This window comes from Pantherophis guttatus, chromosome 1 (assembly GCF_059756535.1).
Source record: "Pantherophis guttatus breed Tessera chromosome 1, ASM5975653v1, whole genome shotgun sequence".
In the NCBI taxonomy this organism is placed as follows: domain Eukaryota; kingdom Metazoa; phylum Chordata; class Lepidosauria; order Squamata; family Colubridae; genus Pantherophis; species Pantherophis guttatus.
The window spans coordinates 51711932-51727169 of NC_142063.1; the positions used below are offsets into that span (position 1 = coordinate 51711932).

The 15238-nt window shown below is 33.8% G+C and overlaps 1 protein-coding gene across 34 annotated transcripts in view; it reads right to left on the reverse strand.

Moving 5' to 3' along the window:
* NRXN3 (neurexin 3) overlaps positions 1-15238 on the reverse strand; it is a 1299896-nt gene that overhangs the window by 27050 nt on the left and 1257608 nt on the right. For 24 of the 34 annotated variants that reach the window (XR_009621379.2, XR_015728806.1, XM_060687369.2 and 21 more), the window contains one exon: positions 15048-15132. Coding sequence is in view for 31 of the 34 variants with exons in the window: in XM_060687369.2 (XP_060543352.2) it covers positions 15048-15132 (85 nt within the window). In the remaining 3 variants the exon portion in view is untranslated. The remainder of the gene's footprint in view (positions 1-15047; positions 15133-15238) is intronic. The other 10 variants (XR_015728807.1, XM_060687385.2, XM_060687382.2 and 7 more) reach the window with 1 other exon arrangement.

Genomic DNA, 15238 nt, shown 5'->3' on the forward strand with positions numbered 1-15238 from the left:
GTAAAGAGGCTCTGCCTGCTTTCAAAGAAGAGTAATCCACCCTTTCTCAAGAAATCATGATTTGGTACAATAGTTCTGGGTATTTTTTTTTCCTATCTCCAAATTTTCATTTTTAGGGAAAGTTGTTAAAAATGTGGTAAACCTTCAGCTCCAGATAACCTGGAGGAAAATAATTATCTGGACCTTTTTAGTTGGCTGTCAATTATTGATTGCACTTGTAGTTGACGTGACACGATTGGATAGGAGACAGTGATATTGATTCCATCAATCGTAATAGCCTTCTGGATTGGTTTTCATAGTATGGAAGGAAGAGTTTTATATTTATTTTCCTTCTTCCTCCCATGCTAGTTGGTAGGGAGAAGTCTTACCCTAGAACCTTGCTTTGTAGAGTTCCTCAGATGTCTGTCTCTCTGTCTGTGTCTGTCTCTCTCACACACAGACACATAGACTATTTATCATCTAAATGAAATAACTGGGTAATGTTATCTATTAATACTGGGTTTAGTATCATCCTTATACTGATACACAAATTTACCTCTGTACCACAGTCTGACCAAGGGAGACCATCAATGATCTTTCCCAGTGCCTAGAGATGCTCTGTTGTCTGGATAAGGAATAAGTGGCTTTGTTTCAAGACTAGCAAGATCAAATCACTGAGGGTTTTAGGTCTCCCTGAATCTTTAATAGCTAGATCTTTAGATCTGTCTTTAGCCCTGGATAGGATAGCAAGATTCCAGATAGAACAGATATATAATTCTATCATTTTGAAGTGGGGACTTCTGCTTGAAGAACCTGTGCACAATTGCTGTTGTTCCTGGATTGGGAGGCCCTGCTCATGGTCATTCGTGTCTTGAATATTTCACACTTGGACTATTGCAATGCATTCTACTTGGATCTGCTCTTGAAGCCTATTTAGAAAGTACAATTAGTCCAGAATGTAATAGTATGGGTTATAAGCATATGCGTAATTAGGACTCCAATCCTTCGGCAGTCCCTAATATGGATGAAAAAAAAAATCCTTCTTGAGAAGCAGGCTGATATTGAAGGGAAATATCTACCCTACCTTCATAGAATTAAATAAATAAATAAACAAATAAATAAATAAATAATACTTTGGTATTTACCTCTAAAGTGACTGAGTGGGTTATAAAATTCTACTATTCTTTTAATTTCTAAGTGCTAGAGCTTTGAAAAATGTTTATACCAATGGGTTATATTGCTATCTTGTTAGACATTTGACCAGTATGCATCAAACATCCAATAACTCTGAGGAAGGCTGTTTGCCCTGTAAAGCTTTCATTCTGTTTGCCCTGTAAAGCTTCATTCTTTTATATATACTTATATAAAAGTAGGATCCTGATCAAAGGAATTAATTTTTGAGAAGATATATAAAGGATCCTTTTGTATTTATTTTTATTTATTCCTGATCAGGTCTCCTTTATAGATAGGTCATTAGCAAGGAGGCAAAAGAGATGCTCTTCCTGTCTATAAGTTAACTATAATCATGTCTGTTAGTATTAGTAATCCCTCTTCCATAAAACTGAGTTAAACATAATTAAAACTGTTAAGCATCTTTAAACTTACCTGAAACCACATAAATAATAGCCCAAAGTTTACCTTCTTTGTGGAAATAATATCATTAGGAAAGCAGGCTACATTTACTAGATTTATTGATGTTTACTCTCCTTTGTTTGTTATGAATGCATGCAGTTTTCTGAAGAATAGTTCAAATGGTTGATGTCCAAAGCAAATTGGGTATTAAGAGCCATCAGGATTCTCTAGGCTTCCTTTGTGCAAGTGAGAATTATTTTAACATTGCAAAAAACAGAAGCACCAGTGATCGCTTTCATCTTTAAAGAAGACGGTTAAAAGAGATATGCTGCAGGCATAACATTAAGCACAGTTTGTTTTACCAGATGTTTCTAAAAATACTTGTATGGTTCTGCTCTCTCTGTCTCTTTCAGAAAAAAAAAAGCTTTATTTTGGAGAGGGTTTCATGTTGCAGGAAAAAAATAACCTAACAATACTGACAGATATGGAAAATAGCATCTGTTTGGAAGATCACAAAAGTTCTACAATGGACTGTTTGTTTTGTATCTCCTGTTAAAAATAATGAAGGGTGGGAGGGAGAGAGAAAAGAAACAAGGAAGGAAGGAAGATATATAGGACTCTCTAAACACTTTCCCAGAAACGCATTTTTTCCCAGTAATCAAGAAACAAAAAATAAAAATAAAAAAAACAAATACTATATATTTCTGTCCCTCATTTAAACACATTCTGTCAAGGTTTCACCATTTTATTGAGTAAATCTGAAATCTCTGATAGGAATGAAAATATCTATGCTTTACCAAAGACTGTTACTTCAGTAATAAAAAGAAATGAAACCAAATTCTTAAAATAAATAAATGGATAAATAGATATATAAATAGATAAACAAATAAATAGTGGATCATCCACAGTTCCTAATCAACATCTTTTGATTATTTTTTAAAAAACTTTAATACTGTTCCCTAAGAAATTCATATTGTATATTTGTATTCCCTAAGAATACAAATATTGTATTGTTGTATTCCCTAAGAAATTCATATTATATATTTATAATATGGATTTATCTTATACTTTGTTACAATTGAATGCTAAAATAATCTTCATTTCATTAAATGATAATAGAGCTCTTTAGCAGTGGTTTTCCCTCCCTTTTGTTTCAACAAGTAAATTTGTAGTCTATTTATTAATGTACTCTGATAACGACTTGTATAATCCTTTTAGATAATTTTAGTCATCTATGTTTTATTCTTAAATATAATACCATAATTGTCTCATTGAAAAGTACATTATTTAGAGCCAGGCACTTATTTATACACGAACATATTGTGGATGAGCTTATCCTTAAAACTAAAATTATATTCTCACTTGTTTTCATATAGAAAAACTAGAAGCTTATGAATGGTTAACAAATAGGAAGAGATGAGGAAAAAATACATATAATTTAACTAATTCCTCATCCTTCCCTTTCTTCCCTCTTTCTGTTCAGCTAAATAATACATGAATCAGAACCAAATATACTATATAATGTTTCAGCAGCTACATAAAGATGCACAATATACCCAGTGATTAAAATGGCAGAATCTAGTGATAAAACATTGGGGGTGGGGTGGGGTAACAAAATATAACAGACTACTTAAATATTTCTCCAATTTTCCCATTACATTCCTTGCCTCTTCCAACTATCTGTATATATATATATATTTGATCCATATTTTTAACATGTCAGCAAAGGAAATTATGAAAAATATGTTTTATTTCAGCACCAAGGACAGTTCCTAAGAGTGTCCCTACTTCAAATCTGTTTTGATTCTATATTAGTTCAGCTGGTTTACAGATCAGGTCTGGTCAATGTACATGATCATTAGAAAGAAAAAAAGAGGCACTATTGGAAACATAAGCAAAAAAAAAAGAGTAAGTTTTATATTAGGTTATATAATACAGTATTCTCTAAAATAAGTGCTGCAATCAGGAGCTATTAGGTGATGAGCAAAATCTTTCTTTCCAGGTAATATTGGAAGTCATATACAGATTTGCTATCAGCACAATTTTAAAAAGAAATTGTCTTCTATAAAAGTGATTAAATTAACTACACTTTTGACTGACAGCTTAAAAGTAAAGATGTACAACTGTGTGTAATGTGACAATGAGTAGTGCAACAGCAGGAAACTGTCACTGTCAGTTACAAAATGGTAAAGTATCCATTTGCAATAAATCCAGCAATGTTAGCCAAGTGCACAGATTAATATTTGAATTAAATATGAAACAACTACTTTTTGTGCCTGTTCTCTCTGTTCAGCAATTGCATGGAACTATTTGGTGATCTGAGTTATATCACAGTAAATTTTCTTAGATTAAGTTCTCCGCTTCTGTTGGTTAAGTAAAAATTATGCCTTTATTTATTTATTCAGCCAGTCATTAAATTTATGTAGCCTCCCACTCAACAAATAATAACAAAAAGAATGAAATAATAATAAAACATAATGTCAATCCTATTGATAGCCTTATTTGAAGCTTTTCATGCAGTTAGTTGCAATACTTCATACTATTATGTTTGTTTCCAATCCAAGTTAAGAAGAATCCAAACAAGAATTGGCTAAATTTAATTTAATTGCAGATCTCAGATGATTCGATTTCAAGATATTCTAATTGTTGACAGAGCAATTTTGGAAAGAAAGCCTACCTTTTTCCCCCTCCATTATACAATTTCTATAATTATCCTCCTTCCTCTGATCTTGTACGTTTATGACATTTTCTGGTTATGAAAATGGTGCTGATCATTTTATCAACCCAACTTACCAACTGTGCTTTCAAATCTCTCTTTCAAAATCTCTCTTTCAAAACTCTCTATGAATTTAAAGGCTTTTCTTTTAATAATAAGATCCAAAGTATATCATAAGTGTTGGAATATTTTTCTTTCCTTTGCAAATATGTGTTATACTTTCCTACTATGTATTGTATCTATAGTCACATATAGTTAATTTACTATAGTGGAAGGGGAGGTTCTGTCTCCAATTCAGTCCTAGACAGAGAGGCTGTGGGTGTTTGGGCCACCCAGGTCTGGGCATGTCCCCATTCAAGAGTGGTGTACAAACTGGGGAATGTGTTGGTTTCACAGCTCCTGTTCAATGAGAAGGTGGCAGTTGTGGCCAAGGAAGCCTTTATCTGGTATGCCATTGTGCCCCTTCCTAAATTGGGAAGCCCATCACACATTCAGTCAATGTTGTCAGCTTACAACTTGGTTATTGAAATGAGGTCTACATGGGCCTCCTCTTGAAGATCATCCAGAAGCTTCGACTTGTTCACTGTTTACAGTAAACAGTGATGGACATGCTTCAGTATGTCATGTAACATCTTTGCTCTGTGAGTTTGCTTCTGGGTGTGATTCATGTTGCTGTTACCTATAATGTCTTACATGGCATAGGATCAGCTACTTGAGGGATCACCTATCTCTTTTATTATCTGTCTGGCTGTTTTAATCCAGCAGGCTTGATATGTTCTGGGTTCCTTCCATCAAACAATATCACCTATCAGACCTGGAAGTCTGCCTTGTCTGTTGCAGCACTTGCCCTTTGGAATGAAGTTTTACCCGAGTTCTCATTTTACTGGCATTTCAGAGGGGCCATGAAGACCTGGCTGTTTGTCCAGGCCTTCGACTAAGATGGATGTAATCATTACAATAAGTGTATGTTTGTTGCTGCTCAGTTTTGCCAACTTTATTTTTTTGGTCTATTGTTGCATTGTTTTTGCTGTTTTGCAGTTCTCATGAGTTGGGGAGTGTACCAATTGAAATAAATAAACAGGCAGATAAAAGGGGAAAAAACCTGTCAAAAATGTTTCTTTTTTCATTGGAAAATGTCATTTCTTTAAAAATACCTGCTTTTCTTTCTTGTGTGTGCCTTCAATTCCAGGCCACTCCCTGGGCAAGTCCTGCAGTTTTCTTGGCAACATTTTCAAAAGTGGTTTGCCATTGACTGCTTCCTAGGGCTAGGAGAAAGTGAGTGGCTCAAGTTCACCCAGCTGGTTTTGTGCCTATGGCACAACTACAATTCACAGTCTCCTGGTTTTTAGCCTGGTGCCTTTACTTCTACATCAAACTGTGATTTATTTAGTTGTTATCTTATTTATTGTTTTCTTACTTGGTTGTTCTTATTTCTTTTCTCTTGATTGCAAGTTACCTAGCATTAAATTGCATCCTCTTTTATTTTCCTATCCTAATTTTGTTAGCACAATTAGCGCAATTGTCAAAAGTTAGCACTGTTCCTTCCCATTCTGAGATGGGAAGCATGGAAAAACTATGGTATAAGTCCTAAAGTCCTGAACTTTATTAAAATCAAAATGAGAACTTAGAAAATTGTTACCAACCCACAAAATAAAAAAGACAAAACTCAGAAAAAAAGGAACTCCTGGTCATACCTGAATATATAATACAACTTTTCTCACATTGCTTTGTGCTTCTGATCACTGCAATAACTGCCTGCCCCAAATAATTGTAGTAATATCTGCACACCTGTACATATTTTCCCTGATATGCATATTTCTCATCAATTTTCAAAATACAGTTCCTATTAAATTCATTTTTTTTGTATTCATCATTTTGAGTTTGAGAAAAAATGTGGGAAAGTTGCCAGTCTTGATATATATGAATATGTTCTCTCTGTATATACATTTGTAACAGCAAACTAATTAGATCTGCATTAAGAATCAAATGAATTTATCACCTATCTAGAACTGCTCTCTCAGTGAGTTTAATTGTATTTGTTTTCATTATTTTAAATTTCATAGCATCCTATATTTATTATTACCAGATGGATAATTAATAAATTCTGAAAGAAATTAATACACACACACACACACACACACACACACACACACACATTTGTTTTCTGAGGTTTTCGCGGGTGTTTGTATGTAGGTCTTTGGTTATTCGGGTTTTCTCCCGCGCCAAATTGGAAGTGTCTTGGCAACGTTTCAACGAATGAGACTTCGTCGAAATGTCACCAAGAGACTTCCAATTTGATGCAGGAGAAAACCCGAATAACCAAAGACCTACATATGTATGTATGTATGTATGTATGTATGTGTGTGTGTGTATGTGTGTGTGTGTATATATATATATATATAGCAACAATTTTTCCTAAAGTGCTAGTGCTATGTAAATCTCCTTTAACCAAATACATAAAAGGAAGAAAGCTATCTTACTGGAATTTATATAGCACTGATAATGTTATTATTATGAAAAAAAGTGATGACATTATATAGAGATAGCAGAAATATTTAGATTAGTCTTCTTTAATCTATTTAGTCTGTTAGATTATGAGTTCTACAATTCCTCATCATTGGCTGAACTGACTGGAACCTTGGGAGTTGCAATCCAATACTTCTAGAGAAAGCTTTCCTGTTTTCTTCCTTTCCACTGCAGTCTGTCCACCACTGTAAAGTTGCCCTTAAGTGTGGGAGACCCTCTGGAATGGCATTTGAGATGACTCAGGAGGGATTGCTATGAAACCAAGTGGAATAAATCACACACATTCATTATTAGACAACATTTGTTCATAAATTTAAAAAAAATACCCAAAACTAACATCCATTTCCAAACAGAAATTATGTGTAAAGAGTGAACTACATTGAAAAATGTTTAGGAGCTTTGATTACATGTCTATAGTTACCTAAACCTAAATGTGCAGTTTACTCCAAAACTGCCAGCTTAACTGCACAACTAGTCTGGCTTTAGGTTAGTAAAACTATGGAAAAGAATTAGAAATTTCGGCCAACTTGTCCTATAAGCAAAGCACACAAACTGGTGTTTTCTGACAGTGCAACACTCAACTTCATTCACAAAACACTATCAATTTGACAACATTGCCTCCTCTCATTTCCTCATATCTGCTTCTACCTTTTTTCTGCCTTAAACATTTAGTTAGGGTAAACATCTTTGACTAACATATAAAGAATAAAATTAACACCAGATTTATATACTTCCAAATTACTCAATTTTTAGTAATTGTTCTAATTTAGCAAACAAATTGTTAAAACAATACTCTGGTCTACCTAAAATTCTGTTTACTGGATTCTCCAGAGATCATTTGAGTAAAATTAGTTTCACTGTTGTACTTTTGATGATATGGTTAGTCTGTGGATTGTATTTAAATCCCAGTTAAATCTCCCTGTAAGAGAGATAGGTATTTTAAAAAATAAAATTAAAAAATGCATTTTGTAGTATTTTATATTTCTGTTATTACTATAATAGTAAAAAGATAGCTGGTTTGAAAAATTTGATAAATAAAATTAAAATGCATTTTGTAGTATTTTATATTACTATTAATATTAAAATATATACTTGAAAACCTTTGGATGAGTTGCAAGCACTGTGTAAAATCCATTTTACTTTGTTCCCCACAAAGAAGCTGTCTTTTTAGTAGTGGAATAATACAGATTCAAACTTATTCAAATATTTATAAGTTCCAAGTCATACAATTTTTCCAAAGTTATTATACCCCTCTACAATTCAAGCATCAGTGTTGGAGATATTAAATATCTTTGCCCTTTTGTGAAATTTCTTCAAGGAAAGATTGAAAGGGAAGGAAAAAGTAGGCAGGAAAGGAAGTGAGTGTGAGGAATTAGAACATCATACAAACAGAGAACAGAATCGCACAACACAAGAACGGTGAGTTCCAAGACACAAAAATATGACAGATGAACATAAAGAAGATATAGGAGTGCTATTGGGTGGGGGTAAGTTGGGAGGGAAGGAGAAAAGCAAAATAACTTATTTTTTTTAAAAAAGTAAATAAATATAAAAATTGGGGCTGCTGAAATAGCCAATGATATTTGCACAAATTAGCCAAAAAGAAAATAAACTTATCTAAAACGTATTTTAAAATGTAAATAAATATTTCCCTCCAACTGGACCACAAAATTAGAATTGCTAGGTTAGCCTGAGCACATCACTCTGATGAAACAAGATGGCATTACCACAACCATGCACTAATTAATGAAGGCCATAAATGGGTAGCTATGTCAGCTAATTATTTCATGCCACAAAGATGTGTTTTTGCACTAACTCCAAAAGAAATAAAGTGTATATGACAGATATTCTGCACTTGCAATAAAATTCTTTTTATGCCATCAACTATTTGTATGCGGGGAATATGCTGGAGATTTTGAGGAGGCTTTTAGAGGGACTTGTCATCTGATATGTCTTTCTCAAAGTCAAAGAACATCTAAAAAGAAGGCAAAAAGGAGGCACTCCACACAAGAAGAGGGGAAGAAAGGTGGGAATAAGGTAATAATAAAAATGAAGAGGAAGCAAGAAACTTCATTCTTTAGCACACAACTTTCTTGGGTGAATTTATTTCATTATCAAAATTTAGGTTATTTAGATGGCAAGAAAAGATTTTGTTGCCTTGGTTTGATTGCAGATCTATATTTCTCTTGAGTAGAATTATTATTTCATTGGAATTATTCCAGAAATAATTTTATTTTAAAAAAAGAATGCATCAAATACTTTCAAATTAAAAGAAATGGTAATGTAGTACCACACGTTTTATATATCTATATAAAGAATGATCAACCACCAAAAATTCATGCGGCACAAAATGAGGTGAAATGACAGAAAATGTTATTCCAATATATACAATCAACTTAAATATTTTATGTGACCAGGGCTAATCATGCAGACATTAAAGATATATATAGAGAGAATTTTTATTCCCTCTGCCCCAGCCCTCCCCAAGGATAACTGGAAAATTGAAATATCACTTAATCAAATGAAACCAAAATTTAACATCACATAAAAAATTGCTCTATAAATTTCACATGCTTTGCACACTAATTAACATATCATGCATCTCTCTCCACTTTAGTAGATGACAAATTAGATGAAATCATGAAGATTAGGTGATGACGGCTACTTATCAATTCAGTTTTAATTCATTCTAAGCAAAAATACTGTATGTGTGCATATACATGTGCATGCACACACATACACACACAGTATATAGTATACATATAAATATTAGATCCTTGAGAGGGGCTTTTGGGGCTTGGAAAGGACAAGTTAAAGAGTAATAAATGCAAATTTAATTAAAGGAACCCTATAAGACATTTGCATGAAAAAGGAGTAAAACTTGCTATTTTGTTTATTTCTTGTAGACATAAAGACATGTACATGTAGCTTGGAAGTTCTCATGAACAATGTTGGCTATAACATAATCCTTTTTTAAGTAGTTGTGCTTTTCAACTTGGTCTCCAGTTTTGATATCTATATATTCAGAAATTATAAATGGTCTGTTCAGTGCTCCAGAAAAGGAGCTATAGGATCTGGACCAGTGGGGTTGCTACCGGTTTGCCCCGGATCTGGCGAACTGATAGCGATGGAGGCTCTGCCCACCCGCTTCTGAGCATGCACAGAAGCATCGCGCGCATGAGTGAGCACACGCATGCCCCCGAGCGAACTGGTAACGACACATTTTGAAACCCGCCCCTGATCTGGACATTTATTTAGATGATCTACAAAACAAATGACTTGTGAATCTAGTTATCAGACAAATAAGCTCTTGATTGGTATTTTTCTCCTTCATCTCATTTTTTTCAGTTTGCTGTTCTTGAAAAAAAATCTTCTGGATGAAGCTCAATATTAATTATTTTTTGCCTTTGCATAGGTCAGCTGAATGTCCCTTTAGCACAGAGGTAACCTTTGCACTAGCAGAATTTAATGAGATCAAGTAACTATGAATGCTAGTGTGTGCTGCTCCTTGGTTCTCACTTGATTTTGCCTCACTAAATAGCCATGCTTAATTAATTTATGAGTTATTTGGCTTGTTCCTCTGAAAAGCCAGGTAACTAGGTCTGTAAATGGTGCTAATCAAGTGACAGGTGGGATGTGTGAATTGATTTGGTTAGGAAAAAGCGCCAAGAAGCTAAGCCAAGTTTTCTTTCAGTTTGTATTCCATTCCATGTACAGAAGCTGACTGGACTGGCAGTTGAATCACATTTCAACCTTGAAAATGCCACAGAGTACTCTGATACTAATGAACACAGCTAGTTTAGGGGCTGCAGGGCAGTTTATCTGACACTTGTAATGCTATTATCTGGGGAACACGAAATGAGAATGGCTAGGGACTGAAGGAATAGCAGGGCATGGGCTTCTCTGGCTATCTCCATTATCTTTTGTTTGTCTAGTGGTACAATTGCTCCTATAACCAAGAATAATTGAGAAACACGCACTAGCACACTTATCAAAATGATTACCATTCCATGCAAGTGCTTCAGCAAGGGTTAACCTTTGTAACCAAAGAAATAGTGACGAAAAAGCAGCACAGCTTCTAAGTTGTCATATTTTTTACATGCTATATTTTGTTTCTTTTTATTGCTACAGAATATTAGTATATGCAAATTCTTATCAAGAAAAAATCTTTTGGGTTTCTTCAAGATATCATCATTTTATTTATTTATTTATTTATTTATTTATTTATTTGTTTGTTTGTTTGTTTGTTTGTTTGTTCCTTCCTTCATTCATTCATTCAATTTATATGCTGCCCATCTTTATTAAGTTTCTTAGAAGAAAGTACATAACTTAGATGCATATTTTAATGAATGATACATAAACAATTTTCTCCCAGTGGAAAGAAAGTAAGAAAGTAGGAAAGAGAAAGGATCCTAGTTAACCTGATAAAGTATACACAGATTTATGAAGATCAGTTTCTTGGATTCTACACTGAGTGGGATCTAAATTACTAATAAAGATACATAATTAATCCAAGATCTGATTTGTATTAAAATTTTATGTATATGATGTAATTCAATTTGAAATTGAAATTGGAAAGCAACAAGATTCAATTCAAAGCAGTTTGAAAAAAAATCAAATCATTAGTTATAAAGCAGTAAAATACTGAATATTTTCAGCTGATTCTGTTTTGACAGATCTGGATGAAAATAGCTAAAATGATGAATCTTTTACAATACTTTTTCCCAGTAAAATTTCAGCCAGATAACTTCAGTGGTTTAATATATTTTTAAAGTATTCTGTGCTGGGATGAAACCTAGCAGCCTCCAAATTGTCCAGCAAATATGCAGAGAATGTGCTAATATAGAAAGTGTCTCATCCCAGCTTAAAAATACTGGCATCGATTTTTGGAAATGACATATTGAATATCTGAATTAAAAAATTAATTTAAATCAATAAATTAAAAAAAGTAATTTGCAGGGAACTCATTCAATGCTTTGAACATTCTGTTAACAGATTTAATTAGAATGTGTAAGTTAATCAAATGTCCTTCGAATCAAGCCATCAATTTGTATTCTATACCATCCTAATAACTACACCTTGCCAAGAACTTGGAAGAAGAATACTTTTTTAAAAAATAACTTTTTACTGAAAGCCCAGAGGACACAGATTTCTCCTAATGCTTGGAAGAAAATTACCAGATGATATGCTGGATCTTCCAGAAATAGTACATGTCAGATAATCAGCAGCAACTTCAATGTTGATAAATCAAAGCAGAGACATAATAGAGATAATTGCTACTTTAAGATTCTTTGAAAGAGAGTCTTCATTTGTGTGTGCATGCAATGCTTGTATATGCACATTAATAAATGCATACATGTTCATGCACACTTGGAACATTTAGATTCCTTTGTGATGCCAGACTTAACATCCAGTATACATATAGCCTTTAAAGCTAAAAAGATTCCATATGATTCAAATTTTCTAGCACGTCCTATCAACAAGAGGAATGGCACTGAAAATATATCAGTGGCTGAAACAAGCTGGAAGCATTTATTTTAAAACTTTTTTTAAAAAAAGGAATGTGTTGAGAAGTTTTAAAAAATTAAAATAGAAGGTTCTAGAAGTTTTATCAACCAGGGGACAATGATCAAAGCATAATTTAGTGGCCATTTTAATGTAATTTGAAGTTCTTTTTCTCTCAGTAGTTGTATGGCAGGACTCTATGTTTCTAAACTATGCTTCTTTATGGATGAACAGGCACTTCCTACATTTGTAGTAACTTGATTCATTCACTGATGCCACGTCTCAAGGTCCTAAAGACTGCAATGCATCACCATGGAAGAAATAATGATACTGACTTCACAACATGTCTTCAGGTGATGGATAAGAGGAACAGACTGATAAAGGGCAAAAAAGGCTTCTGGTTTAAGTGCAAATGTAGTAGGAATTAGAGAAAAAGAAAAAAATTAACAGACTCATAAAAATTAGCAGTGGGTTTCAAATATATATTTGAATATATATATTGAGCTCTTTCTACATGAAACTCACAATCTAACTGTTACTGAATCTTGTTGAAGACTAAACAAAAGACCAAGTTGGGATCTGGTATAAAAGATTCAGATCCATTTTTGAATAGCCATCCTTATTATTATTTTTTTTCTTGCAGACAGCATATCTGTGCAAGTGTGATGGATGAAGTTACAATAGGAGTGCCAAGAAAAGCTGAAAAACATGATCAGTCACAAGAAAGAACCTCAAAGAGCTCATTCTATAGGAGAAATTCTCCAGCACGGCCCTACTGAAGGATCTCACAAAACTCACAAATCCCTGCCACATGAGGTTTGTAAATCACCACTTTAAGACCTATGACTTTTGTTTTCATAAATGCCATTCTTTATTCCAGCAGAACAGGGCCGAGAAACAAAGAAGAATGTTAGGAAAGGAGCATCTTGAACTCAGTTTGTACTGAATTGTACGTCAACAACATGAATGCCAATGTTAAATGTTAAATCTGTGTTGCTTAAGATTGTTCGTTCATTCATTCATTCATTCATTTTCCATCCTTATTATGTTTATAAATAATTCAAGGCAGCAAATATATCAAAGGAGCTGTGGTGGTGCAGTGGTTAGAATGCAGTATTGCAGGCTAACTCTGCTCATTGCCAGGAGTTCAATCCTGACCAGTTCAAGATTCCATCATTCGGAGGTTGATAAAATCAGACCCAGATTGTTTGGGGGGCAATGCTGACATTGTAAACTGCTCAGATAATGCTGTAAAGCACTGTGCAGCATTATATAAGACTAAGTGCTATTGCTAATACTCCTTCAATTTTTCCCTCAACAACAATTCCGTGAGGTGATATGGCCTGAGAGAAAGTTACTGGCTCAAAGTGACCCAGCTGGTTTTCATGCCTAAGGCAGGACTAGAACACACAGTCTCCCGGTTTCTAGTCAGGTATCTTAACCACTAAACCAAACTGGCTCTCTAGCCTTTTTGTAGAACTTCCTAGCTACATGCAAAACCACAATGGTTTTTACTACTGTCAGAGCAAGTCTTACCCCAAAATGCAAGCAGAATATGAGTAGTGGAAGAGAAATGTGAAAGCGCTAGCTTTGGATGATTTCTATTACTATTACTGTATTGATCTGAAATGCTTCAGGAAACAATGAACATAACCATCTGAAGTTTGATTTTTAGCAAACATAAAGCTTTTCAAAATAATATAATAACCTATCCACCCCACCCAGTCTTTTTTGTTTGTTTCTAACAAAAGCAAAAGAAAAGAAAAGAAAAGAAAGAAGACTTTTGTTTTGTGTTTTGTGGTTAAGGACAGATTTGCAGAAAACTTTTTACAACACACACAAAAATTAGATGAAATTCTGTTCTCTATTAGATAACTATTTTAATTCAGAACAAGCCTCAAAAATAAATGAAACTTAAAGAAAAGCTCGAAACAAAATTATTTTTTTAAAAATAAAGTAGACTGCAGTTGCCTGCTGGATATTGCACAGTCATATCTATTTCCCCTGCCTCAAAGCCATAAAATTATCAAAATGTATCTATGCTCAAAGGGAGAAATTGAGCCCATTTCAAAATTTTCTAATCAGTTTTGGCATTTTAGTGGATACATTTTGAAGCATCATTGCTGCAGATAGCATGGCAGAGCGTAATAATTGTTGCAGATTCACTGTGGTTTAAATCTCCTCAGACTGGTTAAATAAACAGGGTACAGTATTAGCAAAAATACATTGCCATGTTAACCGCTTTTAAAATCCCATGGACAAATAGAACTTTTGAGGCATGTTTTCATATCTGTCAGAAAGATGTAAAAACAGCCATGGTTCTACCTCTTTTTTCTCTATCTATTTCTTTTGTTAATTAATAGTCAGACCTTTATTATTATTTCAGGAAAAAATCGTCAATCTGCTTCCTTTCTCCCCACCAGAGCCAGTTCAAAAACCATTACAAATTTATAGCACAATGGTTTACAATAAACTGAACAGGCACTAGTTCAAACAGTTGGTTTTCTTTTTCTTTTCTTTTTTTCAAAAGTTGGCTTTTCAACATGATGGCCCATTCATGTTTTGCTCCTGCCAGTTCCATGGGATTGGATGCTTGGCTTTAAACAGTGACAATTTAGTACACATTCCTATCCATATATACATATGTCACGTATACATATATGAGCATACATATATATGTATACATTCAGATCCACATATATGTATTGGCATTGTCAATTGCAAAAAGCAAGCCAAAAAGAAGACTGACCTGGCTTACCTACACTCTGCTCGCATTCAATGAAATCTTCATCATCGTTAGAACATTCTGCTGAAGAAACGAGGTCATCTGTTGTCTGATGGGAATAAGAACAAAAGAAAAAAAATGGAAACAAATATCAAATGAAGGGAATCATATTCAAAAGAACAGCAGATATTTCTATGACACATATTTTTCTTATT